Consider the following 26,033-nt stretch of genomic DNA (forward strand, 5'->3'; position numbering starts at 1 on the left):
CAAAACCCCACCTCCACTAAAAAAAAAAAAAAAAAAAAAAAAAAAATTAAAAAAAAAGATTAAAAAAAAAAAAAGGCAGATAGGAAGATATCTGGAAAAAACCCAGGCTTGGGAACATTTCACTCAGAAAGTAAAATAACAAAAATATAGACCATCTTGGTTAGTTCTCCCACCAGAGGAATAAGTAAATCTCAATAATTATTCACAAATAATGCCTAGCACTCAGTCAAAAATAACTGGTTATAAGAGAAGACAAGACTTGACCAAAAACCAAAAGAAAAATTAAACAATAAAAACAGATTCACAGGAAGTCCAGATAAGGCAGTTGTCAGTTACAAGCTTTAAAATAAGTTGGATTAATATGCTTAAGGAATTAAGGGACAAGATGAATTATTTTGGTAGAGAACTGGAAACTAAAAATATGATCAAATGGAAGTTACAGAACTGAAACATGCGATCATTCAAATTAAAAGCTCAGTGGACAGATTTAAGAACATATAGATCAGCTGAAAAGAGAATGGCTAAATTTTAACATGGGGTTAAAAAAGTCCAGACTTAAATATATATAGAAAAAGATGGAGAATACTGAAAAGAACATAAGGCATACATGGAAATACAGACACAAGGCTTGCTGAGACAAGACACACACACACAAACACACAAACACATACAAATGCACACACATATATGTAGTCCCAGAAGGAGAGAGAAGATGGAATGGCACAGAAACAGTATTTAAAGGGATGACGGCAGGGAATTTTCCCAATGTGACAAAAAACAGTTTAAGATTTAATAAGGGCTACAGATCCAAAGCTGGATGTCTACTGCTTTGGATTTCTATTGCTGTGTAACAAATTACTACAAAGATGGCCTAAAGTAACATCCATTTATCAGCTCACAGTTCTGTAGGTCAGCAGTTCAGCATGGTGTAGCTGGATTCTCTGCTCAGTGTCTCACCAGTTTGAAATCAAGGAGTCAGCAGGGGCTAAGGGTTTCATCTGAGGTCTGGAGTTCTCTTCCAAGCTCACTGATTGTTGGCAGAATTCATTTCCTTGTGCTTGTAGGACTGAGGTCCCTGTTTCCTTGCTGGGTGGCATGTGGTTGCCACACTCAGCCTCTCGAGGGCCCCCCATTCCCCACTACTTGGTTCCCTCCATCTTTAAGCCAGCAGTGGTGTGTTCAGTCCTTCTCATGTTTTGAATATCTGTGATTCCTTCTGCAACCAGCCAGAGAAAACTCAGCTTTTGAAGAGCTTATGTGATTAAATTAGGCTCACTCAAATAACCTCAGAGTGATATTTCATTCCCAGGTTCTGTCCATACTCAAAAGGGAGGAAATTATACAAGGTTGAGGGTCATTTAGGGTCATTCTTAGACTTCTGCCTACCACAGATACAAAAAGCAACAAATCAACCATGACAACAAAAACTTCACTTGGGGAATTGGGGAGATTGGGAAATGTTAGTCAAAGGACACACAAATTTCAGTTAGGAGGTATAAATTCAAGAGATGTATTGTACAACATGATGATTATGGTTAATAATAACGTATTGTATACTGGGAAATTGCTGTGAGAGTAGATTTTAAGTGTTCTCACCAAAAACAATTGATAAGTACAGGTATATGAGGTGATACATATGTTAATTAGCTTGATATAGCCATTTCACAATGTATACACATTCCAAGACAGCGTTTTGTGTACCATAAATAATATGTCCAATTTATATTTGTCAATTAAAATAAATAAATTTTTAAAAATTCACAAAAGGCTACCATAGGAAAATTTACACAATTCTTCAAGTCAATAAAAAAAGGAAATATTTCTAAATCACTTTATGAGATCTCATATTGATCCCCAAACATTTTAAGAATACTGTAAGAAGGATATGTACAGTCCAATCTTTCAAAAATGGATGCAAAAGTTCTAGTTAAATACACACAAATCAAAATCAGGTGATATATGAAAAAGATAATACATAATGACCTAGTTGGGTTTATTCCAGGAATGCAATCTGGTTTAACATTTGAAAATAAATCAATATAATTCACCACACAACAATCTTAAATTTGTATGTACCCAATAACATAGCATCAACATATATAAAACAAAAAATAATAATTGCAGTGAGAAAAAGACAATAGCAGGAGATTTGCTTGATCTCACTCAGCAATTATTATGCTGCTTTAAAATTAATAAGGTTAATTTATAGAATATAAGTAATATATTTGAACCATGTAAAAAAGATAAACATTTAGGAAAATTAACCATATCTAAGCAAATAAAGTCCCAAGTGATGAAAAGTATCAGTTTCATACTAAATATACACTATGATCACTATAAAATTATACTACAAACCAGTAAAAAAAAGAAACGCTGCCAATCTTTCTATATATTAAAGTTTTGAAAATATATTCATAAATATCTTGTGGATTACAACGAAATTAGAAATTACCTAAAAATAAACAATGGCAATGTATATCAAAGTATATGGAATGTGGCTAAAATAGTATTGAGGGAAAATTTATAAATGAGTGTTGTGTTATTGATGTCATTTGGATGTTTGTCCCTTCCAAATCTCATGTTGAAATGTGATTCCCAATGTTGGAGGTGGTGCCTGGTGGGACATATTGGATGACAAGGGCAGATTCCTCATAAATGGCTTAGCACCATCCCTTTGGTGATAAGTGAGTTCTCACTCAGTTAGTTCATGAGAGATATGGTTGTTTAAAAGTCTAGGACCTCCCCCAATAGCTCTCTTGCTCCTGCTCTCCCCAAGCAACGTGCTGGCTCCCCTTTGCCTTCCACCGTGATTGTAAGCTTCCTGAGGCCCTCACCAGAAGCAGATGCTGGCACTATGCTTTCCATACAGCCTGCAGAACCACGAGCCAATTAAACCTCTTTTCTTTATAAATTACACAGCCTCAGGTATTTCTTCACAGCAACACAAGAAAGGCCTAATACTGTTATAGACTTGCCATGGGTCAATAATTCCCTTGTGCCTCCCATTTTTCTCCTGTTTGAACACAGGCATGTCTATAGCATTTATCTTATGCCTGTCCTACCATTTTATATTTGTTGTGTTGGTGCAGATAACATGTCTCTTCAATCTCATGGTAAAGAGAACTGGACTCAGGAGTTGTATTTAAAGAGCTACTCCCATGGAGCCTCATCTGCACCTGAACTGATTTAGAGAATGAGAGTTTGGAATCTGGGCTGATGCTGTACCAGAATGAGATTTTTAGGGGCCTTTAGGAGGGGTGAGTGTATTTTGCATGTGGAAGGGATGCAAATCACTGAGGACCAGAGGGCTGAATGTGGTAGGCAGCCTGTGAGAAGGCTCACATGATTCCCTGCCTCTGGTATTTATTATTGTGCACAATAATACCCTCCCATTGAGCGTGGGCTTGATGAGTTAGTGACTCACTACTAAGGAATAAAATACGGCAGAAGAGATGGAATGTCATTTTTGAGATTAGGTTCTAAAAAATAGTGGCTTCTATGTGGGAAGCTTCTTCTTGCTGTATTTCCTTCTTGGATTCTCTCCTCTGGGAGAAGAAAGCTGCTATCTTATGAGCATGCCTGTGAAAGAATTTATGTAGCAAGAAACTGATGTCTCTGGCCAATAGCCACTGAGTACCTGAGCCCTGGGAACAGCCACATGAGTAAGGTTGGAAGCAGATCTTCTGAGGCCTGCCAGAAGCCATGTGAGTAAGCTTGAAATCGTATCTTCTGAGATCTGCCAATAGCCATGTGAGTGAGCTTGGAAGTGAATCTTCTCCAGTTCAGCCTCAAGATAACTGTAGCCTTGGACAAAACCTAGATTGTAGCCTGTGGGAGACCCCAAGCCAGAACACCTTCTGGATTCCCGACCCACAGAAATCATAAGATAAATAGTTGTTATATTCAGCAAAAAATTAGGGAGTAACTTGTTACACAGTAATAAATAATAAATATAAACCCCAAGAAATTAGAAAGAAATAAATGATACATATATGAGTAGAAATTAGTAATATAAAAATAAGGATATATAAGAAAAAGACTTGAATGTGAATATTTATAGTAGAGTTGTTCATAATAGCTTCCCAACAGAAACAACTGAGTCCATGAACTGGTGAATGGATAACAAACTATGATATACCCAGACGATGGGATATTACAATTCCATTGTAATTTTCATTCCATTCCAGCAATAAAGGAACAAATTATTGATAAAACTACATGAATAAATTTCAAAGACATTGTACCAACTGAAAGAGGTTAGACACAAAAAAAACTATATACTATATGTTTCTATTTATATGATATTCCGAAAAGGGTAAAACTTTAGGAACAGAAATCAGAAATCAATCATTGGTTGTCAAGGGGTGGGAGCTGGGAGAGGAGATTGCTTGCAAAGAGGGTACTAGAGAAATTTAGGGGTGATGAAAATGTTCTATATTTTAGTTGTGGGGTGGTTACCTGATTATACATTTGTCAAAAGTCATTGAACTGTATACCTAAAAAGAGTAAATTTTACTTTATTTAAATTGTGCCCCTACAAGATTGAATTTAAAAATATATATATCAGAGAGAATCAGCAAAGCCAAAAGTTTTTTCTTGAACAAAATAACTAAAAAAGAAAAACTTTTGCTGTCAATGAGACAAAAAATTATGCTGTAATACAAAAGGGGATACACCTTTAGATACACTGTGATTTTAGAGAATAAGAAATGACTGCATTTAAGTCGATAAATTTTAAAATGTAAGTTGAAATGGAAAGTTCAGGGTAGTGAGTGTTATGTAGGCAATACAATTGGGGAAAGTTAATTAGAGGACTTCAGTGTACATGTAATATTTTATTTTTTAGGCATACTGATGAGCAAGTAGGCTCATTCATTATATCTTTTCATATGTCTAAAATAACTTAATAGTTATTTTTTAGAGGGAAGTATCATATGAGGTTTACAGACTAAATGCTTGCTATGTAAACCTAGAGCACAGCTTACTTAAAGACCTTAGAGGACAGGGTGCGGTGGCTCACGGCTATAATCCCAACACCTTGGGAGGCCAAGGTGGGCAGATCCCTTGAGGTCAGGAGTTCAAGACCACCGTTGACAGCTTGGCCAACATGGTGAAACCCCATCTTTACTAAAAATGCAAAAATTAGCCAGGTGTGGTGGGTGCCTGTGATCCCAGCTACTTGGGAGGCTGAGGCGGGAGAAGTAATTCTCCCGCCTCAGCTTCCCAAAATGTTGGGATTACAGGCATAAGCAACTGCACCTGGCCCCAGATATAATCTTGTTATGGATATAAATAGATCCTTATCTACAGATGATTAATTGAGAAACAAAAAAGGGGTAATAAGCAATTAGTGCAAAGTCACACAATAAGTTCATTGTGAATTGGATCCCAGGTCCCCAGAATGATGGCCTGGGGTCTTTTCCAAGGAGCCTGTGGCTCACTAAGCACTGAGCACAGCAACTACTACAGTTGCTACAGTCCTCACTGAAATACTTAGTGCTGGTGCTGGGTACACAAGCAGGTTTACTTCTACAGCGTTCAGAGGAACAATATGTCTGCATTTGGTATTTTCTTCCTCATAGATGTATTAATTTTTAGGGTAAAAAAAAGCTCATGGAAGCATTAATTCTCCACTGATCTTAAGGTACAATGAGAAGTAGAAAAATATAAGATTCTCCTATTAAGTAACAGAAGTATTTTGGTTCCATTCTTTGTACTAAACCATCTGGGCAATTGATGTGAGTACATTAGGTTGGTGCAAAAGTAATTGTGATTTTTGCCATTACTTTTAATTTCATAAATTTACTTTTAATGGCAGTAATTTATAAATTACTTTTAATGGTAAAATCCACAATCACTTTTGCACCAACCTAACAGCATTTTAAATGAATGACTGATTCTTTGTAAAACAGGAAGTATTGGTTGATAATTGATGATGGTAGTCATAAGTCTCAACTCTATCCAAAGATTTAGGAAGTTGTTTTCTTACCTCTGGAATTATGACTAAACCAAATATTAAGCCAAAAAGAACGAGGTTAACGCCATACATCCATCGGAGAAAGATGAAATATGATGCCACAGAAGAACCAAAGTGACCTAGAGAGAGAAAAGATGGTGGGTGTGAGTGCTGCAGAAGGGAAGAAATATACACTACTGAGCACTTTATGTGTGTGATGGATTCAATTTTGTCATGAGTCTGTTGAATGACATCTGTCTCCCTTTCTTTTTCTAGATAAATAACCTGAGGCTCTTTGGGTTAACTAACCTGCCTAAGCTCTTATAGTCAAAAAGTGAAGAAGCAGAACTTAAATCTTCGTCAGGGCTGGGTGTGGTGGCTCATGCCTGTAATTCTAGCATTTTGGGAGGCCAAAGTGGACGCATCACTTGAGGTCAGGAGTTCGAGACCAGCCTGGTCAACATAGTGAAACCCCTTCTCTACTAAAAATACACACATGCACACACACACACAAAAAAAAAGAAAAAAAAAAAGCCAGGTGTGGTGGTGAATACCTATAATCCCAGCTACTCAGGAGGCTGAGGCAGGAGAATCACTTGAACCTGGGAGGTAGAGGCTGCAGAGAGCTGAGATCATGCCATTGCACTCCAACCTGGGCAACAGAGCAAGACTCTGTCTCAAAAAATAAAAAAGAAAAAGAAAAATAAACCTTGGTTTGACTAGTTGAAAACCCATTCTTTTTTCCTAATACAGCAGAACCAATGAACTAATCTATTTAGAGGGCCAAGGAAACAATTCAAGCTCTTGGGAAATTCTTTAGGAAACCAATTAAAAAATCAGTGACACCAGCATACTCACTTTCAATGTCCTTGATCTTCATTTCCCAGGGGATACACTGAGTCTTGAAATTATCAAAGTCTCTCTTAAATTTGACCCATTTCTGAAATTAAAGAGGTAAAACTCTCAGTTCATTAACATGTTGAGCTGGGCACAAAGGAGCATGATGAGGGGCAGGAGGAGGCTGGCAGGTCAGCATGAGTCAGTTCGGGTGAGGCTGCTGTCTTGTAGTCCCCAGCTCCTGCTGTCCTTGAGCCCAGTCTGCCAGAGGCAGGTGTTCAAACCTTCACTTCCCCAATGTCAGGTGTGGAGAGAGAAACAGCCAGGGCCACCCCTTACTGTGCTGATAAAATTTCCGCTTTGGACAGTGTATAGATAAAGTGAGAAATTCTCTGGACGATTTCTGTGTTGGAGGGTCCGATTGAATTAGCAACCTCTGATAAGACTTTCTTCATCTTAAAAGTTCAAAGGAAAAAGGGAATCTGGCAACTCTCAGACCCACGTCTGGCAGACAGCCAAGTTCCTCTGTCTGATAGGAATTGCCACAAAATTGCAAGGGTGGTGCAACTGATAAGGAGATGTCAACCCATGGTGGCCCATTCTTCTCCTGGGGAAACAACAGCCTCGCCTTTCTGAAAGGAGTCAGAAAGGCATGTTGCCCCCTCCTGTGGTCCGTTCCCAACTCCGACACCCAGACTTTGTACCAAACAGAAACCTGATCAGCCGTCTTTCTATGGCTGGCTGTTTTGTCAACTCTCGGAGGGGCTGCGCTCCACCAACCACACACTCTGGAAACAAATCGATTTGGAATGAAACAAATACTCATAGAAAGCTGAGGTAGAAATACTCATAAAAAGGATAAGAGGTAGTAGGGAGCAGATCCTAAGATCAGTTGCCATTATAATTGTTATTTTGAGATGGAGTCTCACTCGGCCTCTCAAGCTGGAGTGCAGTAGTGCAATCTCGGCTACCGCAACCTCTGCCTCCGGGGTTCAAGCGATTCTCCTGCCTCAGCCTCCTGAGTAGCTGAGACTACAAGAGTGATCCAGCTATCACGCCTGGCTAATTTTTGTATTTTTAGTAGAGATGGGGTTTCACCATGTTGGCCAGGCTGGCCTTGAACTGCTGACATCAGGTGATCCAACCACCTCGGCCTCCCACAGTGCTGGATTACAGGCATGAGCTACCACATCTGGCCCAAATTTTATATTTTCAGTAGAGACGGGGTTTCCCCATGTTGGCCAGGCTGGTCTCGAACTTCTGACCTTAAGTGATCTACCTGCCTTGACCTCCCAAAGTGTTGGTATTACAGGCATGAGCCACTGCGTCTGGCCCAGTTCCTATTATTAAAAGGTCTCCTCAGAACTTGTTCATGAAGGAAATGAGATTTTCCCCTGTAAAGTCACTAAAGTCAATACCTGCGAAAAGAAGGGGCAAAAACTAAGGTCACTAAAGGAGTAAAGGGAAATATTTCTGTTTTCAGACAAGGCCTCACTCTGTTGCCCAGGGCATGAGTGCAGTGGCACAAACACGGCTCACTGCAGCCTTGACCTCCTGGGCTCAGGTGATCTTCCTGCCTCAGCCTCCTAAGCAGCCACCACATCCGGCTAATTTTTTTTTTTTTTTTTGGTAGAGACAGGGTCTTACCATGTGGCCCAGGCTGGTCTCAAACTCCTGGGCTCAAGTGATCCTCCTGCCTTCAGCATCCCAAAGTGTTGGGATTTCAGGCGTGAGGCACCGCGTCCATTAAAAAGGGAAAAATTTTGTGAAGGAATCAGACAGGCTTCCAGACCTGGTTTTCCAGATATGGTTTTGACCATCTCCTGATTGAATGATTGTATAAAGAAGGGAACCAGCTGTCAGAAGAGGGAAATGGTCACAGATGCAAAAGAGAAGAGAGGCCCATGAGTAAAGACTGGTTGATAACAGCGGCAAAGATACGGAGAATATGGGGATTGGAAGATGACAGACACTGGGCAGCCCAGTCTTTTTGCTTCATCCACCCTCCTTAGCTCTGATTCTGTGCTCAAAAATACTCTTTGGGCCACCATGGGCATGGTGCCTCATGCCTGTAATCCCAGCACTTTTGGGAGGCTGAGGCGGGTGGATCACATGAGATCATGAGTTCGAAACCAACCTGGCCAACATAGTGAAACCCTGTCTCTACTAAAAATAAATACAGGCTGGGGGCAGTGGCTCACACCTGTAATCGCAGCACTTTGGGAGGCGGAGGTGGATGGATCACCTGAGGGCAGGAGTTAGAGACCAGTCTGGCCAACATGGTGAAACCCTGTCTCTACTAAGAATACAATAGTTAGCTGGGTGTGGTGGCAGGTGCCTGTAATCCCAGCTACTCAGGAGGCTGTGGCAGGGGAATCACTTGCTCCAGGAGGTGGAGGTTGCAGTGAGCCAAGATTGCGTCACTGCACTCCATCCAGCCTGGGCAACAGAGCGAGACTCTGTTTCAAAAAAAAAAAAAAAAAAATCCCAAACCCCAAAATACTCTTTGACTATTTGGCGTCCTATGTAGGTCTGCCTATAAAGAAAGCATTTGCCTTGAGTATTTTGGTTTCTATGGCAGTGACTTTCATTGCAAATTCATAGATAGGAATCGGGATGATGGTTTAGCTTCCCATATAACTGAGCTATCAAAAATAAAAGGCATGACTGCTGTGGACTTCTGATTTTCCATCTTGCATCAGTTATTTCTTCTTGTAAGTTAATAATCCAGCATCTGGTTTCATGTAGCAGCCTCATAAGCTTTATTAATGCCAGTTCTCTCCTGAGAGATGGATCCTTTGTCAGGGTGCTGATAAAATCAGTATAAAATAGAGGCTTGCAAGGCTGAGGACCAGCATGGGTAATGAACATTGCCAAGTGAGGCCCCTGGGGGCACAGCTTGCTGGTCGGTTCCTTGGCAACCACCTGATAGCTCCTCAGGGCTGTGGGTATCTTGGACTGAAAAGTGAGGCCCCGGATCTGGAGCAGAGGGAGAGAGACGCCTGGGAGATGCTCCTGTACTGATTCTCTTATCCTTCATTGGTTGACAGAGTCAGAAAACTGGGCTGGGGCATGGGCAGAAGATTCCAAGTGCCTTTCTCAGGGCTGTGTGTGGTGGTCGTTGCTGGTCCTAGAATGGGTTATTCATTGTCATGCTGTCTTGCTCTCCAGCTATATATAGGAAAAAAGTTTCAAGTCATGGCGGAGCAAGACACAGGCAAGTTACATGTCCTGTCAAAAAAATCAGGATCTGGGTAGCTAACATGAAAATAACAAGTGACGCCTGGAAAATATTATTGCAGAACAGGGAAAAAGGAACGCCATTCTTTGATATTTGTGGAAAACATTTCCTCCAAGATACATACATAACATCTAGAAAGCAGTTCAGTATTCTTAATAGGATGCAAGAAATATGGCTTCTAAAGTAAAGGATACCAATTTAAAAAGAATACAGATGAGATAGGGAAGGATTACAAGGAAGCTAAGAGGTTAGTAATTGAATGAAAAGAAACATTAGACAAAATAAAGCCTATAATTGACACAGAGGAAAATGGATCCAATGATATTGAGAATAGACCCGATAAATTTCTGAGATTGCAAAGAGAAAGAAGCAAAGAGCTAAAAATTATGTGGAAAAGTAAATATGGAGGATGGAGGGCAGGAAGCAGGCAGCTATCCTTTCCTAAGCGGGAAGCTAGAACTATGTGAACAGAAACATGGCTGAACAGAATCATTTATCAGAGATGTACTTGTCCAGAGATCTGCTGTACAACATGATGTTTGTGCTTAACAATACGGTATTGTGTACTTAGAAAGGTAAATCTCAAGTGTTCTTATTACAATAAAAAAAACAGTGAATACAAATTAAAGGAAGAATAATAACCTGTTTTTTACCCATTAGATTAGCACAAAGTAAAATGGACAATAACATTCATAACTAGGATAAGTCATTCTCTTTGTTCCCTTGAGTATGATTTGCTACAGGTTGGGAGAAATAGTTTGAAAAATGTGTAGTAAAATTTAAAATATTCACACTTTTGAACTAGCAGTACTATTTGAGTGGCTGTCCTGTTGTGATTTAAAAAACACATGGATCCAAGATAAATGTATAAAAGGTGTTTGTTGAAGCATTGTTTGTCAGAGTAAAAATCTAGAAAAAAATATACTTGAAGAACACATTCTTCGTTGGAAAAAAATAAGATGTGAGTGTGCAGTTGGTAAGTGGTAGATAGTCTCTAAACAAAATTAATAAAATGACCCATAGAGAGTTGTCTGGCAAGCATAACTGAAAAAGGAGAAAAATAATATTAGAAATAAGAAAGATTCAGGCTGGGCACAGTGGCTTATGCCTGTAATCCCAGTATCTTTGAGAGGCTGAGGCGGGAGGATCACCCGAGGTCAGGAGTTTGAGACCAGCCTGGCCAACATGATGAAACCCCATCTTTACTAAAAATACAAAAATTAGCCGGGCGTGGTAGTGCATGCCTGTAATCTCAGCTACTCGGGAAGCTGAGACAGGAGAATCACTTGAACCCAGGAGGCAGAGGTTGCAGTGAGCTGAGATCATGCCATCGCACTCCAGCCTGAGTAACAGAGCAAAAAAAAAAAAAAAAAAAAAAAAAAAAAAAAAAAAAGATTCAAACCAAACCCAACAAATATGAAAAGTAATTACAAAAATTATTGGGCTACCATATGTGACTTTCTGTTAACATATAACAAAAAGTTAATGAAATGATCAAGTTTCAGGAAGAATATGAATTATCAAAATAGTCCCAAGAAAAAGTTAAAACTTAAGTACACCAACAAAGTGAATACTTGAAAAAAAATTCAAGGTATTCTATAAAAATGGCTCTGATCTCTACCACTGTAAGGATATCATCTTTAAAATTAACAAAAAGTATATTATAAGGCTCCAAAAACTGATTGACAACATAAAGAGGAGCTAATGCTATTCATTTAAAATTATAAAGCAAGTGCAACCCTAATGTTAAAATCTTCCAAGATGCTACACATGCATACACTTGTGTACAAACACACACAAATTCAATCTTATGAAAATGTATGTAAAAATCATAAATAAAATATTGGAAAATCAAATGTGTCTGTGGAGTTAAAAGTAATGTACCATGACTGAGGGTATCCCAGAAATTTTTTTAAAAGTGTAATAACATAAAGGAAAAGGTGTTTAATAAAACCTAATTATTTTCAATGAAATGAAAGTCTTACTAAACAGTAATTAGACAATAATTTTTTTTTTGAGACTGAGTCTCGCTTTGTCACCTAGGCTAGAGTGCAGTGGCACGATCTCGGCTCACTGCAACCTCCAGTTCCTGGGTTCAAGTGATTCTCCTGCCCCAGCCTCCTGAATAACTGGGACTACAGGTGCGTGCCACCATGCCTGGCTAATTTTTGCATTTTTAGTAGAGACAGGGTTTCACCATGGTGGCCAAGCTGGTCTTGAACTCCTGACTTGTGATCTACCTGCCTCAGCCTCCCAAAGTGCTGGGATTATAGGCATAAGCCATGGTGCCTGGCTGATAATAAGTTTTTATGGTTACAAAGAAAATCTATTTCAAGCCAACAACTCCCATCAACTTAATGTGAAAGTCATTAGAGTCATTCTCACTAAAGTGATGCAAAGACAAGGAGAGCTATGATCACAATTATCAACTGATACTGTTCTAGGATTGCTAGCCCACATTTTAGGATAGGCATTTAGGAGAACCCGACAAAAACATCTTTATGTACATAATCAGATGAAAAAGGTTAGAATTAATAAGAGAGTACCATAAGAGAACCAGATAAAAAATGAGCACAGGAATTTGTAGCTTTCTTACATACTACCAATAACTAGTTATTAAATAGTTGAAAAATGATCGCATTTGCAAAAGCAACTAGGCTATTAACTATGTAGAAATAAAACGTGGAAAAGATCTATAGGGAGAAAATGACAAACTTTGCTTAAGAATATAATATAGGCTTGAGAAATATATGATATTCTGGATGTGAAGACTATTGTATACATAAGGAAGTTCCAAATTAAAGACAGGATTAAAAGAAATTCCAACCAAAATGTCAATACACTATAGTGGAACTTGGCAAACTGATTTTTTTAATGCATGTAGAAACATAGACTAGACAGCCAAGCAAGTTTTTTTAAAAAAACAAAGGTGTAGCAGGGTGTAGTGGGGTGCCCCTGTAGTCCTAGCTCCTCAGAGCCTGAGGCTGAGGCTGCAGGATCTCTTGAGCCAAGTAGTTCAAGGCTGCCACTAAGGCTGGATTGGTGACACTGTGCTCCAGCCTTAGTGGAAAAGTGAGACTCTGTCTCTAAAAACAAACAAACAAAAAATCAAAAGTAAAAAGGGGAACCTAGAACTACCAGGCATCAGAATTTAGAGTTGAGATAGTGATGTCAAATGACTGCTCAGCACAAAAGCCCCGAAACAGGCTCCGTACAAGAAGTAAGTGAAGGAGGATGGTAGTTTTTCAAATCAGTGGGCAAAGGAAGGAAACTTCCGTAAGTCTCACATTAAATATCCAACGTGAAACACTACCCTCACTTCAAGCAGATGCCCAGATTATGATACAACTCAACAAAACAGAGCTGCCTCCCCACCCCTCTGGGGACATAGCTGTTTGTCATCCATGTGACCCTGATCACACCACAGCCCTTCTGGGTCTCCACCAACTCACCCTATCCTGATTTGGGGTTTGGAAAATAAAATCGCAGTGGTTTTAACATCGTTAGTTCTCTAAGTGTATTCGATGGAGAGAAAACAAGTCTCAAATGTGTTGAAGCCCTCACAGTACAACTGGAGAAATTGGCAGGCTATGTATGATTGCTTTCCATTTGTAGGTGGATCAGAATGGTCAGGTGGCCTTCACACCCAGGATTCCGGGGGCAGCTGGACACAAACGGTGAAACTGGGCAGGTGCCTGAGTTGGTCCCCAGATTCCAAAACTGAGCAAGTCCTCCCCACAGATTTGCTACCTCTACCCCACACACCTTGGCCATCAGCGTCTTGCAGGCATATAGTCGCTTGCCTTTCCCCTTTCCCAAGGCACCTTCATACTTCTCCACAAATTCCTGGGCCTCCCTGCTTAGAAAAAAAAAAAAAGAGCAGGAATTCAGTTATCACCTAACCAAAGGAAATCTGAACTATGAAGGCTCAAATACATGTGGCAGAGGCACCAGCTTGGGTGGAGACTCAGAAGCTGGAGAGCCTTAAACCTGAGTCTGGGATAAGGAGCCTTGTGGGAGGGAAGGTGCTAGGAAGAGGCAAGGAGGGAGGCCCAGGGGGAGGGGACCCACTGTTTGCTGGGGAGACCCACTCCAGTGAGAGAGGCATGGGTCTCCTCGGCTTCTCAGGCCTCAGCCTCTGCCCACCCTGCCAGCCCCAGGAACTCTGCCCCTCAGAGGCAGGGAGGAGATGTCAGATTTCTCCTCTGGCAGCTGAAGGGCCCTCAAGGATTGCCATGGTCCCTGAGACTTCCAGCCAGCTGGAGATCTCATTTCCATAGTCATCAGGGTTGCACTTTTTCCACTGTTAATAAAAGATGTGTTCTGGTGACACCTGAGTGGGAGTGAGGTTCTGTTAGAGTGACAGGTGGCTGTTCTGTCCTGCTGGCAGAAGGAGACTAGCTTGGGGGGAACAGGGAGAAAGGATTTAAAAAGAGAAGGCTGCGAGGGAAGACAGCCCAGAGCTGAGCCTAGCTTCCACACTACCACCACCCAAGACATGGAACTATAAAAAAAATTTTTTTTTTTTTGAGACAGAGTCTTGCTCTGTCGCCAGGCACCAGGCTGGAGTGCAGTGGTGCAATCTCGGCTCACTGCAACCTCCACCTCCCTGGTTCAAGCAATTCTCCTGCCTCAGCCTCCCATGTAGCTGGGACTACAGGCGCGCGCCACCATGCCCAGCTAATTTTTGTATTCTAGTAGAGACGGGGTTTCACCATATTGGCCAGGAAGCTCTCGATTTCTTGACCTAGTGACCCACTCACCTTGGCCTCCCAAAGTGCTGGGATTACAAGTGTAAGCCACCGTGCCGGGCCAGGACTATTTAAATTTTTAAAATTACTTGTTTTTTTTTTTTGAGACAAAGTTTTACTCTGTTGCCCAGGCTGGAGTGCAATGGCGCAATCTAGGCTCACTACAGCCTCTGTCGCCTGGGTTGAAGCAATTCTTCCATCTCAGCCTCCTGAGTAGCTGGGATTACAGGCATCCATTACCATGCCTGGCTAATTTTCCATTTTTTACTAGAGATGGGATTTCTCCATGTTGGTCAGGCTGGTCTCGAACTCCCAACCTCATGTGATGCACCCACCTTGGCCTCCCAAAGTGCTGGGATTAAAGGCATGAGCCACCGCACCTGGCCTACTGTTATTTCATTATTTAATTGACAAATGGGCCAGGTGCGGTGGCTCATGCCTATAATCCCAATACTTGGGGAAGCTGAGGTGGGAGGATCACTTGAGTATAGGAGTTCAAGATCAGCCTGGGCAGCATAGCAAGACCCTGTCTCCACAAAAAATTGAAAAATCAGTCAGGTGTGATGGCATATGCCTGCATTCCCGACTACTGGAAAGGAGGGTCACTTGAGCCAGGAATTCAAGGCCACGGGGAGCCATCATGGCAGACTGCACTCCAGCGTGGGCGACAGAGCAAGACTCTGTCTCTTAAAAAAAAATTGTGGCCAGGCATGGTGGCTCATGCCTGTAATCCCAGCACTTTGAGAGGCTGAGGCAGGTGGATCATGAGGTCGGGAGTTCAACACCAGCCTGGCCAAGATGGTGAAACCTTGTCTCTACTAAAAATAAAAAAATTAGCTGGTCGTGGTGGTGGGCACCTGTAATGCCAGCTACTCATGAGGCTGAGGCAGAGAGCTGCTTGAACCCAGGCGGCGGAGGTCGTAGTGAGCTGAGATCGTGCCCCTGGACTCCAGCCTGGGTGACAAAGCAAGACTCCATCTCAAAAAAAAATATTGTATATATTTATGGTGTATTTATGTATGATGTTTTGACATATGTATACATTTTGAATTGTTAAGCTGATTAATATATGCATGGACTTTTTTTTGTGTGTGGTAAGAATACTTATAATCTATTCTTAGCAATTTTCAGGTATCTAATACATTGTTATTATCGTCACTATGCTGTACAGAAATTTAAGTTTGAATAAAAGTTAAAACAAAAAAATCAGGTTCAGTTGCACTAACTCTGTTTTAAGTATTCAGTAACCACACATGGTAGTGGCTATGTGTTAGTGCAAATTTAGAATGATTTCCATCACTGCAGAAAGTTCTGGTGGTCAGCAGCACTGGCCTAAAGAATAGGCCTGGAGGCGCTCCCAGGAGGTGTTTCTTCTCGCAGCTCCATAGGAGATGACAATTTGCAGCCTGTGGGGTAAGCTCTGCTTTCCAGAATCCTTCTCAGGGGCTGCATAGTGTTAGTGTGGCTAGATCCTTGATATGCCTCTTGGGGTAAATAATGCCAGAACATGGCTGGAAACTGCTCTGTTTAATAAAGGGTGAGGAATTTGACTTGAGCAATGAGGACGCTCAGGTATGAGAGGAGCCAGGGAGCATGGGCTTCCTACAGAAGAAAGGGAGGAAGTGAGTGTCACCCCAACGCTGTGGCAAAAAAAAAGAGGGTCCTTGGGGAGAATGGTCATGTTGGACGGGAACTTTTTAGTAGAAACCCCAAAATTATGTAATATAACGACTGCCTCCCTCCCTCCATCCCTCCCTCCCTCCCTTCCTTCCTTCTCTCTTTCCTTCCTTCCTTTTGAGACAGGGGTCTCACTCTGTCACCCAGGCTGGAGTCCACTGGCATGACCTTGGCTCACTGCAACCTCTGCCTCCTGGGTTCAAGCAATTCTCCTGCCTCAGCCTCCCAAGTAGCTGGAACTACAGGTGCCTGCCACCACACTTGGCTAATTTTTGTATATTTAGTTGAGACAGGGTTTCACCATGTTGGCCAGGCTGGTCTCAAACTCCTGACCTCAAGTGATCCACTCACCTTGGCCTCCTAAAGTGCTGGGATTACAGGTGTGAGCCACCATGCCCAGCCTACTGCTGTTATTTCAAAACTGCAGCAGACTCCAGAATCATCAAATGCTCCATGCATCAGCCTTTTGCATGGAAACCAGAAAAGTGGCTGAGTAGAAAACAGAAGTTGAGTGGCATGGGCAGGAGGCCTGTCACCATTCACAGAGTGATATTCATGATGCCTGGGGGCTTGCACCAGGCAGCGGGATGTGACAGTGGCTCAGAGAGACCCTCTCCATCTCACTCTGCAAATCACCCGAGAGAGTGTGTACACACGGAGAGACGCTGGGTGCTGCAGGAACATGAAAGAGAGCTGCTCTTGAGGAGGAGGAGGTCTAGAGAGCTTCTGGGAAAGGAACATCTGTGTTGGATTGTGAGAGAAGCACAGAAGCCACCAGATGAGGTGGGGCATGGAATAAAAGGGTCAGCCAGGCAGGGGAAGACGTAGGCACAGGCCGGGAGTCCTCTGAGTCTTCCCTGGCTCCCCGTTCAGGCCCTGTGGTGCTGGCGAACAGCAGGGCTGCCCTGGCTCTCATGAGGTTCCCTGAGTGCTATGCTCCTCTCTCGGGCATCCCCCTTCCCATCAAGCCCCTTTGGGGAAGTGTGGAGGGAGGGGTGCCCATCCATCAGAAGGAGCTGAGCCCTGTAGATATCAGGAGGCCGTGGTCGGCCCGCAATCTGCTCACCTGAGCTCTGTCAGCTTCTTCGCCATGGGCCAGGGCTTGCTCCGCATGGTGGCAATGAGCTTCTTTTTTTCTTCCACCTGCTCCAGGATCCGGGCCAGTTCTTCCTCAGACAGGGACTCCCCACCAGAGCCACTGGAGGCCAACGAGGATGATCTGGAGGCAGAGCCAGGGCGGAGGCGGACGGGAGTTTGAAAGGAGGTGGTGTCCTCAGGTGCTGTGGAGTGAGGCGGAGCCCACGGGCAAGGTGGCACTCCTGCCCTCTGCTCAGAAGCCCTCAGTGATTCCCATCGCCGGGCAGCCAAGGCCAAAACTCTAGCCTGTAGCCCAGGGCCCCGGAGAGCTGCCTCCCCATTCTTCATTTCTCTGCGTCCTCCCACAAACCATACTCCAGTTCGGTGCTCCCCAACAGAAACAGGACACAAGCCACTTAGTGTAATGCAAATTTTTCTAGTAGCCACCTTGAAGTGGTAAAAAGCATGGATTAAAGCAATTTTAATAATACAGTTTATTTAATCAAATATATTAAAAACTGTAATTTACCTTGCAATCAATATACAATTATTAGAGACACTTCAGTCTTTTAAAAAATATCATCTTCAGGCTGGATGCGGTGGCTCACGCCTGTAATCCCAGCACTTTGGGAGGCTTAGGTGGATGGATCATGAGGTGAGTAATTCAAGACCAGTCTGGCCAAGATGGTGAAACCCCGTCTCTACTAAAAATACAAAAATTAGCTGGGTGTTGTGGCAGGTGCCTGTAATCCCAGCTACTCAGGAGGCTGAGGCAGAGAATTGCTTGAACCTGGGAGGCAGAGATTGCAGTGAGCCGAGGTCACGCCACTGCACTCCAGTCTGGGCAATAGAGTGAGACTCCATCTCAAACAGAAAAAAAAAAAATACTGTCTTCAAAGGTCGGTATTCATTTTGTACTCAAACTGCAATACTATTCAGATGTTAAACTTTCATCAGACATATTTGATCTGTATTTATATTTCATAAGTTTATAGGTGAAAAAGGTAGATATCCCCAAATTGTTTTAGACATACTTAAAAGATTCTCAACAACTGAATCAAGTAGCAAAATATTCTTTTCCTTTAATATTTGCATCAGCATTGACATCAGTCGTTTGTCTCTTTGTAGAAGAACTCTTCTGGCTTCAAAGTCAAATCAAATCAGTTTCAAAACTACATCAGTCCAAATTAAGTAAATTTACCAACTCCTATGTCAACTCAGTGGTATTGACATTGAGTTACAATTAAATGAGCAATTCAGTTACTCACTGAGTTTCAATTAAATGAGAAGTTCAGTTCCTCAGTTCCACACTGGCCACATTTCAAGTGCTCAGCGGCCACATGTGGTTAGTGGCTGTCACATTGGACAGCAGGGCCATGGAGAATTTCCAGCTGGGGACCTCCCCATCTCCCAGATAATTCTATGTGCTCAATTGTCACAAAATCCAAGTGACTTTGTGTGCTCCTTATAGCGTCCAGCCTATTCTGACTCCTTCAGTGATAAAAACAGTGACTCTCAGCTGAGTGAGACAGCGGCCAATTGTGTAGGTGAAGGACAGGACTAAGAAAGGGTTATGGCTGTTCAGCCTGAGGGCGTTTCATAAATGGTAACATCAGGGTGTCGGCTTGGGTAACTACCCCTTTAGAGACAAGTTTGCCGCAGCCTCAGAGTGTTTTAGCTTTTGATTAACTCCTGGGGAGCAAAGGAGAAGTTTTTGGATGCCCTCGAAGGTTGAAAAGCCTAGAACACAGATATATATATGGCTATAATTCATGCACACCCTATCAGTGATATCTGCTTTTCAGTCTCTGCATAGGGTGTTCCCACAGTTTGGGGGTTGGGCATTCGGTTATTGCTTGTTCATGTTCCACCTGTTATTCAAAGCCTTGTTGAGATGTTTACCTTCTCCATGGAGAAGCCCTGATGGCCCAGCACCCCCAGAATTCAGCACTCTGTCAAGTCCTGTCTTGCACGTATATTGCTTTCTGCCTCGTCTTAGGATTACTAATGCCTCTGTCTTATCTCCTCTGCTACGCTGTCGGTATCTGGGCAACGGGAACTGAATGTTTTCATCCTTCTATGCCCTAGCATTACCCTCAGCTGAAAATGACACGAATGAATCTTTGTGGCCTATTGGGATGGTACAGCCTCCCTCAAAAGTTCAGGACACTCAGGGCCCATCAACGGTGCATTCAAATTATTTTTAAATGTCCAAGGGCACGATGCACCCTTTTCCCCTTTAGTTAATGTCTGGCAGCAACCAGAGAGCAGACAAAGGCTCTAATCAAGCCAGGATGGTTGGCATGGCAACAGAAAAAAATCAGTGGCCTTGTTTAAGAGCCTCAGATTCCTCTGTAAAGGTGGAGAGGAAGGGGGAGCACCCAACTGAGGCTTTGGGTAAAGAGGATTTGCTACAAACCACCGGGAAGGAACATCAGCTCTTCACCATAATCCTAATACTCCTAACTGTTGCAATAGCTTTCCTATTTCTATCATGGGGAATTCTTAAAACAATCTGAGCAACGAATAAGGTATTTATTATTCTCAATGATTGAAAAAGGGAGGCAAAGAGAGAGAGACCTATTACAATTGATAGCAAAAACATGAACCCCAAATCCCCACTTTCTGATGCCATAAGCTGGCCCTGTCCACTAACCCACATGTGCTGGTTGGTGGTAATGGTAACGGAACAAAGGAGGCAAAACAAACAAAACCTCCGAGCCCCAGAATTTCAGAGCTGGTAGCACCCGTGAAGGTCTCCTAGACCAATGCCACATTTCCAGAACAGGAAACTGGCCCAGATCCGGAATCCGGAAAGGGATGTGCTTTTAAGCCCTCGGAAGGTTCCTGAATCCAATTTTGTTCATGTTTCTCAGCTCCTCCTCTTCAAAAGCTGGGGTTAGCCACACGCTGAAATTCAGGGGACGCGGGATCTTGTCCCACCCTGCTACCCCGTCACCTCACCACCTGCGCTCCACTTCAGCAGTGTGCCATGAGACGCTGGAGTGGAGAGCCGGTGGCGTCTCCACCTGCGAGGACCTGCGAGCTTCATCTGGGTTCTGGGAGGAAGAGCCCACCGCAGAGCGGGGCAGTGGTAAGGGCGGGGAGACAGGGAAGCCAGAGTGAAGGCAGGGGCTGCTGTCACCAGGGAGGGTCATCAGTCCCTCATGAGGGAAGGAGAAGGGCCGCGAAGGAGCGTGAGCACGTGGAGTGAACGCCCAGAATCCGAACCACAACACACCTGGGTTTCTTGTGCCGCTTCAACTTCTCCTCCTTCCTCGGAATCTCCTTTTCCTTCTTTGAGGGTGCTGTCTGCTCCTTGAGGGGAGATCTTTCGTCCCGCTTCCTCCTCCCCTCGCAGGTCCCCTCCGCCTTGCTTGGCTTCTGTTTCCCCAGCTCCTCTCCGAGTCTCCTGCGCTCTGCTTGCTTCCTCTGGGGAGACCCCGGGCTTGGGCTGCCCCCTGTGCGCTCCTTCTGGCTTCGCTGAGCTCCACGCCTGCCCAGGGTCCCCTGAGCTTTGGGAGCCTGCTTGCTCGAGGGTCTCCTTCCCAACCTGTCACCTGCAGGGGCAGGAAATGAACAGGTCTGGTCCCAATGGCCCAGGAAAATGTCCCTGACTGTGAGAAATTGAAAGTCCAAGGTGCTTCTGAGAGCTTGTGAGTTCTGCGGGGCTCAGGACAGGACACCTCAAATATGACACCTCAAATATGGCACCTTGGCATACTGAGTATTTTAAGCTGAAAGAAACTGAGAAAACTGCAGAAGCAGGAAGGCCACTCTCTGGCCTTCTTCCTCCCCTCTCTCTTGAAGACCTCCTGTGACAGGTGTCCTGCCCTATACCCAGGGAAAGGAAAGTCACACAGAGGCCAAGAGGAATCTGAACAAACAGGCCTTGGTACCTCCCCCTGGTTGATTACCATGACATCACACCCTTTTGTCCTCCAATCATACTTCTGCACATACTTCTACAAAAATACAGCTTTCCCTGGATATTTGGATCTTCATTTCTGAAGGCTCTTGTGTCTCCTAAAACTTAACATTAAATAAATTTGGATGCTCTTCTCTTGTTAATCTGTCTTTCATTATTGAGGTCGCAGCCACAAACCTTGCAATGGTTGAGGAAAGAAATCTCTTCTCCCTTGAGGTCCTAAGGCCACCTAATTTGAAAGCCTCCTGACTGGGTGAGAAGGACTGCCTCTTATTCTCTGCCTGCTGGCTCTCCCACACACTTGCCTAAACCTCAGGTAGAGATCGAGGCAGGGGTTCTTCCTTTTCTTGGATTTACTTTTCAAGGACTGATCCTTGAGGTCAGAGCTGCATCAGGTCCCAACACCCAGTGCCAGGGCCAAGCATGGGCTCTGTTTGTTCAGCCTGAACATTGAGACAGTGCCTTCTGGTTCCGTTCTCCAGGGGGATGTGCCCTTGCTGAATGGTGAAGGGAACAGGGGGTGAGAGCTGCCAAGACAGGTTAGGTCCTGTTCCTCTGCGTTGCCTACATGTTTGTTTGTTTTGAGATGGAGTCTCGCTCTGTCGCTAGGCTTGAGTGCAGTGGCATGATCTCAGTTCACTGCAACCTCTGCCTCCCAGGTTCAAGTGATTCTCCTGCCTCAGCTTCCTGAGTAGGGGTTTCACCACATTGGCCAAGATGGTCTTGCTCTCCTGACCTCGTGATCCGCCTGCTTTGGCCTCCCAAAGTGCTGGATTACTGGTGTGAACCACTGTGCCCAGCCGTTTGTTTTCAACAGCGACTTCATAGCCTTGACAAATGGCCTGGTGCAACGGAATCTACTGTACAGTAGGAACTTTCCCCATCAGTTTGCTAAACAGCTTGTGTAAGCACAACTATCCTTATAGGCATTTATAAATCAAATGCAGGTGCAAAGATAATGAGGTTCTGGTGACCATAACCAACCTTTCCACCTCATACTAGCTGGGTGTCTTTGAGCAAGTTGCTTAACTTCTCCGAGTCTCAGCTCATCTCTAACATGCAGATATTAATATTCTATTAGATTCTTAATGAACATAGTACAGTGACTGCCATCTGAGGGTGACATCATTACTCTGACACTCTTAAAGACACTCCTAACTCTAAATCAGTTTTTCTTTTTTTGGACAATCTAGCTGTGTCACCCAGGTTGGAGTGCAGTGGCACAATTTCGACTTGCTGCAAACTCTCAGGTTCAAACAATTCTCCTACCTTAGCCTCATGTGTAGCTAGGATCACAGATGTTCGAGACCAGCCTGCTCAACATGGCGAAACCCCATCTCTACTGAAAATACAAAAATTAGCTGGGCGTCACGGCACATGGCTGTAATCCCAGCTACTTGGGAGGCTGAGCCAGAAGAATCACTTGAATCTGGGAGAGGAAAGTTGCCGGATACAGGATACAAGGTTAATAATATGCAAAAGTCAATTGCCTCCATACGCCAGCAATGACAACTGAAATATAGCCAACCTTTGACAAAGGAGCAAAGAAAATACAATGGAGAAAGGACAGTTTTGTCAACAAATTGTGCTGGAACAACTGGACACCCATAGGCCAAAACCAAAAATCTAGATTCAGACCTTGTGCCTTTCACAAAAATCAACTCCAAATGGATCATAAACCTAAATGTAAAACACAAAACTATAAAACTGTAAAAGATAACAAAGGAGAAAATTAAAATGACCTTCGATTTGGCAATGACTTTTAAAATACAACACCATAAACGAAAACAAAAACAAAATAAAATACAACATCAAAAGCATGATCCATTAAAGAAAAAAAATTGATATTTTACTTCATTAAAATTAAAAATTTCTGCTCTGCAAAAGACATGTTATGAGAATTTTAAAAACAAGCCACAAACTAGGAGAAAATATTTGCAAAGCACATATCTGACAAAGGACTTGTATCCAAAATGCACACACTAAAACTCAAGAATAAAAAAAAATTTTTAAATGGAGAAAAGATCTGAACGGACATCTCACTAAAGAAAGTATGCAGATGGTAAATAGGCATATGAAAAATGCTCAACATCATATGTTAGGGAACTATGAATTAAAACGCCAGTGAAATACTATTACATGCTTATTGGCAACACAAAATGCTATAAAAAATGTAGAACACAGGAACTCTCATTTATTGCTAGTGGGGATGCAAAATGGTTACAGCTACTTTGGGAAACAGTATGGTAGTTTCGTACAAAACTAAACAGAGATTGACCATAAAATCCAGCATTTACACTCCTAGGTGTTTACCCAAATGAGTTGAAAAATTTATGTCCAAACAAAAGCCTGCACACAAATATTTACAGCCACCTTACTCTTCATGATCAAAACTTGGAAGCAACTAAGATGTCCTCCAATAGATGGATACATAAACAAACTGTGGTCATAGAACAGAATATTACTCAGTGATAAAATGAAATGAACTTTCTTTTCTTTTTTTTCTGTTTTTGAGATGGAGTCTTGCTCTGTTGCCCAGGCTGGAGTGCAGTGGCATGATCTTGGCTCACTGTAACCTCCACCTCCCGGGTTCAAGTGATTTTCATGCCTCAGCCTCCCAAGGAGCTGGGATTACAGGCGCCTGCCACCACTAATTTTTGTATTTTTAGTAAAGACGGGGTTTTGCCATGTTGGCCAAGCTGGTCTCGAACTCTTGATCTCAGGTGATCCTCCCACCCTCGCCTCGGCCTCCCAAAGTGTTGGAATTAGAGGTGTGAGCCACTACACCTGGCCAATAAAATAAAATGAATTTTCGAGTGATGAAAAGACATGAGGGAACCTTAAATGCATATCTCTAAGTGAAAGAAGGTGAAACGGTTATATGCTGTATGATTGTAACTATACAGCATTGTGAGGAAAGAGAAAACTCTAGAGACAGCAAAAAAATGATCAGTGGGAGGAAGAGAAGGTTGACTAGGTGGGCCACAGGACATTTTGGGAGCATATTATTCTGTCTCACACTGTGATGATGGATACATGATATATTATGCATTTGTCAAAACCTATGGAATGTACAAAGAGTGAATGCTCATGTAAAATATGTACGCAGTATTGGCTTATCAGTTGTAATAAATGCAGCACACCCAATTCGAGATGCTAGGAGAAACATTGGTGAGAGGGAGGAAAGATGGTTGTATATGGAAACTCTGTGTAATTTTTCTTTTTTCTTTTTTTTTTTAAGAGATGGGGTTTTGCCATGTTGGCCAGGCTGGTCTCAAACTCCTGACCTCAGGTGATCCACCCGCTTCAGCCTCCCAAAATGCTAGGATTATAGGCGTGAGCCACTGCGCCTGGCATCTATTTTAATTTTAATTTTTCTGAGACAGGGTCTTGCTCTGTCACCCATGCTGGAGTGCAGTGACTCAGTCTCAACTCACTATAGCCTCTGCCTCCCACGCTCAAGTAACCCTCCCACCTCCCCTCCCAAGTAGCTGGAATCACAGGCATGTGCCACCGCATGGAGCTTTTTTTTTTTTTTTTTTAAGACAGAGTCTGGCTCTGTTGCCCAGGCTGGAGTGGAGTGGCACGATCTTGGCTCACTGTATCCTCTGCTTCCTGGGTTCAAGCGATTCTCTTGCCTCAGCCACTCGAGTAGCTGGGATTATAGGCACACACCACCATGCCCAGCTATTTTTTGTGTTTTTAGTAGAGATGGGGTTTTACCCCAGCTCTACCAGGCTGGTCTCCAACTCCTGGCCTCAGGTGATCCACCTGCCTCAGCATCCCAAAGTGCTGGGATTACAGGCATGAACCACTGCCGTCTTTGGTTTTTCAGCATTAAGTAAAAGACTAGCTTACGGCTGGGTGGGATGGTTTATGGCTGTAATCCCATCACTTTGGGAGGCTGTGGGCGGATCACAAGGTCAGGCGATCGAGACCATCCTGGCTAACTCGGTGAAACCCCGTCTCTACTAAAAATACAAAAAAATTAGCCGGGCATGGTGGTGGGCACCTGTAGTCTCAGCTACTTGGGAGGCTGAGGCAGGAGGAATCGCTTTAACCCAGGAGATGGAGGTTGCAGTGAGCTGAGATGGTGCCACTGCACTTTAGCCTGGGTGACAGAGCGAGACTCCATCTCAAAAAAAAAAAAAAAAAAAAAAAAAGACTAGTTTACATTTTTATTGTACATGTGTATGTTGTTCCTAGACTTATATAGGTTATATTAGCATTACTTCAATTTGATGTTGAAAGTTATAAAATACCTAAATTTGTGCTTAACTAAAATGATTCATACTCTGAACATTTTTTTTCAACAGTAATTATATTTTGTAGTATGCCAGCTGGGAAATTAATTTCCAAGATTTTTAGGTATCATAAAACCTTGGACTGATACTGAGTTTATGGATATTGATTAGATGCCTAACTAATTTCTGAGAAAGGATTCTGAAACACTGATTCCTAAATGTAATTTTAATTTTATTTACTTTTGCTTCTTTTATTTTTTAATATGCTACAGAGAAGTTATACGTTTGGGCCTGTTAACATACATGTTCATACCTGCCCTTT

General features: G+C 42.8%; 1 protein-coding gene across 1 annotated transcript in view; it reads right to left on the minus strand.

Moving 5' to 3' along the window:
• The window catches only part of TMC2 (transmembrane channel like 2), a 99,085-nt gene that overhangs the window by 44,102 nt on the left and 28,950 nt on the right, over positions 1 to 26,033 (minus strand). The window contains exons 2-6 of the mRNA XM_032295619.1: positions 20,781 to 21,099; positions 17,529 to 17,681; positions 13,800 to 13,890; positions 6,815 to 6,896; positions 5,990 to 6,096 (exon numbers count right to left, since the gene is read on the minus strand). Of these exons, the coding sequence (XP_032151510.1) occupies positions 5,990 to 6,096; positions 6,815 to 6,896; positions 13,800 to 13,890; positions 17,529 to 17,575 (327 nt within the window). The 5' untranslated portion in view covers positions 17,576 to 17,681; positions 20,781 to 21,099. The remainder of the gene's footprint in view (positions 1 to 5,989; positions 6,097 to 6,814; positions 6,897 to 13,799; positions 13,891 to 17,528; positions 17,682 to 20,780; positions 21,100 to 26,033) is intronic.

The sequence above is a fragment of the Sapajus apella genome, unplaced genomic scaffold (genome assembly GCF_009761245.1).
Source record: "Sapajus apella isolate SASKATOON/1434 unplaced genomic scaffold, GSC_monkey_1.0 scaffold33, whole genome shotgun sequence".
Classification (NCBI taxonomy): domain Eukaryota; kingdom Metazoa; phylum Chordata; class Mammalia; order Primates; family Cebidae; genus Sapajus; species Sapajus apella.